Source organism: Arachis stenosperma, chromosome 10 (genome assembly GCF_014773155.1).
Source record: "Arachis stenosperma cultivar V10309 chromosome 10, arast.V10309.gnm1.PFL2, whole genome shotgun sequence".
Lineage (NCBI taxonomy): Eukaryota > Viridiplantae > Streptophyta > Magnoliopsida > Fabales > Fabaceae > Arachis > Arachis stenosperma.
The window spans coordinates 80,339,666-80,343,394 of NC_080386.1; the positions used below are offsets into that span (position 1 = coordinate 80,339,666).

Below are 3,729 nucleotides of genomic sequence, written 5' to 3' on the forward strand. Positions count from 1 at the left end.
TACCGGGAGGGAAAAAAATTATATTGATAAATTCATTCAAATTTTATGAATTTTTTTTAAAATTTAAATATGATTAAAAAAGAGATATGATCATTTTAATCAAAAGAACGATTTAATAATAAAATTGATTCTTTTAACAATTCAAATATGGAATATTCTGATACTACTTGTCAAGAATTTTTGGTTTTCTTAATTCTAAGACTATTCATATTAAATCATTAAGAAATAGTACTTGAGAGTATAAAAACATACTTGAATTTGTGAGTATAATTGAAAGAGTTTGGTTTTTTGATATTCTTCAATAAAAGTCTTTTCTATCCTTAATAAGGTTGAATACTGCTTTGATGAGAAAAGAGTTACGGAAACAACTTTTATGTGTTAGGAATCAAAACTCTGAAATTACTATTTATATTTGAGTATAGTATCTATTAAGGTGGAAACTCAGGTGCATTCGACTTCACGTGAAGTTGATAATTGAGAGTTGTTAGATGATTTGATTGATTTGACTAAATTTTCATTTAACAGTTCTCAACTATCAACTTCATGTGAAGTCGACTGCACTTGAGTTTTCACCATCTATTAAACCCTAAAATCTAAATAAAATAATATATTTATTTTTAATTTCATTTAACTTCAAATCAAGAGTAATAATGACTTATTTAATTTAGTATTTATGACAATAAATGAAATTACCATTATATAAAATATTTAATGTAAAATAATTTAATTTGTAATTATAGTTAATACATGTATTATTCATAAATAGATTAAAAAATAATAATTTACTAATAAAAAAATCATATAAATTTCTCTATTGTTCTTTATCTTTTTTTTCCCTTTTTTTAAAAAATAATTGAGTAATTCACTATATTTTATGTAACATATGTCCATCTTATTCTGATGAGAAATTCGTCATTTCACGTCCATATTGGGCCTGTGCACTTCAAGGTTTAGCGTCCACTAGTCAAGTCCAAGAAATGCCAAAAATTGAGTGGGCCCCCAAAAACAAATGCTAACCACAAGTAGTGAGCAGAGCACGGTGAAAATATCAACACAAGTGGACACAGATAGAGAAGAATGACTGAATGAGGATGTTTATCCCTTAAGTGTTTTTTTGAGATTTAATAATTACTGAAAGATAGAAATAAAGCTCGTTTGCTTGAGAGGATGATTCACTTTGTACTCCTATAATACCCCAAACCCCCCAAAAAAAAAAAAAAGCACGGTGAAAATGAAGTGAATGAAAACTAGAGAAGCCACGTACGTAGGAAAGAGAGTAGCCAGAAGCAAACAAGGGAAAAACGAATGAATATAATAAACCAAAATAAAATCTCATTCTAATCTTAAATCATAAATCCATTCCGCACCTCTCATACACCCTCTAATCCAAATTCCAAACCATTTTTACCAAACCCAGCCCACAACCCAAACCCAAACCCCTATTCTTTCTTCATTCTATTCCAGTTCCACCATTACAACATGTATATAACGCAATCTAACGAAAATTACGAAATTGTCCCGGGGAAGATCAACCAGAACCAGGGCTGAAATGTCACCGCCGCCGCAGCAGCCACTGACCAGCCTCCAAGACAACCTGGTGGTCGGGCTTCCGTCGCTGCCAGATCTCTTCCTCACAGCCCTCTCCGTCTGCCTCCTATTCACGTCATCGACATCCAAATCTCACAGCATAACCGCCACAAGGTGCCCCTTCCTCTCTTTCCCTCTCAACCCACGCCGATTCCTAAAAATCCCCGCCATGTCCCATTCTGCCACGACATCACCACCATCGACACCCTCTCTTTTTCTCCTCCCTCGCCGCCACAACTTCGCGTCCCCTCAGTCCCTCTCCGACTGGCTGAAACCGCGTTTGCCCTCCGATTCGTTCGCCTCATGGGGAATCAAGCCTGGAACCAAGAACGTCCATAACCTATGGCTCGAGCTCGCAGAGGGTGAAACCTCCCTTGCCGATTCCACACCTCCGATTCGCACCGTTCAGGTCGTCACCGTCCGCGTCGCCGGGAAACACGGCAAGTTTCTCGTGGAGGCGTACCAGGAGCTCTCCGATGGCAACGTTAGGAAGCGTGGCCGGCCTTTGTCGGAGAAGATGAAGCCCAACGAAGATCCCGAATCCGCCGCCGTGAGGGCAATTAGGGAAGAGCTTGGCTCCGTCATCATCGGTGGTGGAGAAGCTGGGGTTATTGAGGTGGAGGACATTGTTCGGATCGATCCAAATTCGTACGAGATGAGGGTGGAGGAGAAGGTTTCGGATTCGTATCCGGGTTTGCCCGGTTGCTATGTGCTTCACACGGTGTGTGCCACCGTGGAAGGGTTGCCTGAGGGTGATTTCTGCACCTATGAGGTTGAGGAGTATGGGGCTTCTGAAGAGAAGAATCTCGCGGATAAAGCTGTGTCTGTTAAGAAGCATTATTGGACATGGGTTAGTGCTGATTCCATCAAACCTTGATTGATGACATTTTCTTTTTGTTTTCTTAATTTTGGGGTTGTGTTGAGAGTTTCTCTTTATTTATAGATATGGGAATTGATGCCAACATTTTTGTACATGTAAGTAAACTATGACTTTAGCTTTTGGGATTGGGGTGATAATAAAGTGGGAGTTTAAGCTTCTGCTTCTGGTTGGTGTTAATAAGGCCATTACAATATATATACAACCGGTATATAGAATTTTACTGTTTTCTGTGTAACTATCTATGTGGATTACATGATTTGGTTTCAAAATCCGTGTTTGCACCTTTCATCGCTGTGTCTATTGTCACTGTTACATTCTAGTATGTGCTTCTGGAGAGCTTGTTCCAATTCCATTGTTGTTTAGGGCAACGCATATATCGGTAATCATCTGGGGAATTTCTTCCTTGCGAATTTGTGGCTATTTAAGTATAGGTCTTCTGAAATTGCTCCATTTTAAGGGCTGTCTGAAGTTTTGATTTTGTAGGACAAGATAGGGAAGGGAAGGGTTTGAACTTTGAGGTGTAAAAGTGAATTGTCTCGGAACAGAGAGATAGAAATATAAAATCGTATTTGACAGGAAAAATATGAATGTCCATCCTAGCAAAAAATATACAGCAACACTAACAAGCCCACAACTTATTTTTTATTTTTTTTATTATTCTTGTTAATTTTTTATAATTATATTTTTTATTATTATATTTTTTGTCTCAAAATTTTTAAATAAAAAAAATTTTAATAAATTAGATTTTTATAATTTGTTTTAGTTTATCACTTACAGATCACAAAAATACAAAATTTTATTTTTTTATTTTTTATTTTTTATGTGTTGTTTTTAGTATTTTGCCTTGTTCCCCTCATTTCTATCTCTAAACCATGCTGGATATGTTATATTGCATCATGTATACATTAATATTGGAGATTTGGAGACAAGTTCAATACTAGAAGGCTTAAAAAGATCCCTTGAATGGTAAAATACTAAAATATGCAACCGGTTTAGAGGAATTTTGAAACGGCAGTGGAAATCGGATACGTTTAGATTAAATAAAATGGAATGAATGAGATAATTTTCACCTGGTTCTAATGCTTTAGTTGAGGGGTGTTCTTCATTACTGAGCGGAGCTTCGGTTGAAAGAAGCATCAGGGATAACAATCTCTTCCCCAGGATCAAATGAATCTATGGGAACAAGATGCAATGCCTGCGATATATATTGTTATATGGTAAATTATACAGTAAAGAGCTATGTACTTGACGCTCTGAAAAAT

The 3,729-nt window shown here is 36.4% G+C and overlaps 1 protein-coding gene across 1 annotated transcript; it reads left to right on the forward strand.

The window, feature by feature from the left end:
• The first annotated feature begins 1,334 nt into the window (after positions 1-1,334).
• LOC130956313 (uncharacterized) lies at positions 1,335-2,736 on the forward strand. Its single transcript, XM_057883352.1, has one exon. The coding sequence runs from the start codon at positions 1,550-1,552 to the stop codon at positions 2,462-2,464; it is 915 nt and encodes a 304-aa protein (XP_057739335.1). The 5' UTR covers positions 1,335-1,549; the 3' UTR covers positions 2,465-2,736.
• The last annotated feature ends 993 nt before the right edge of the window (positions 2,737-3,729 follow it).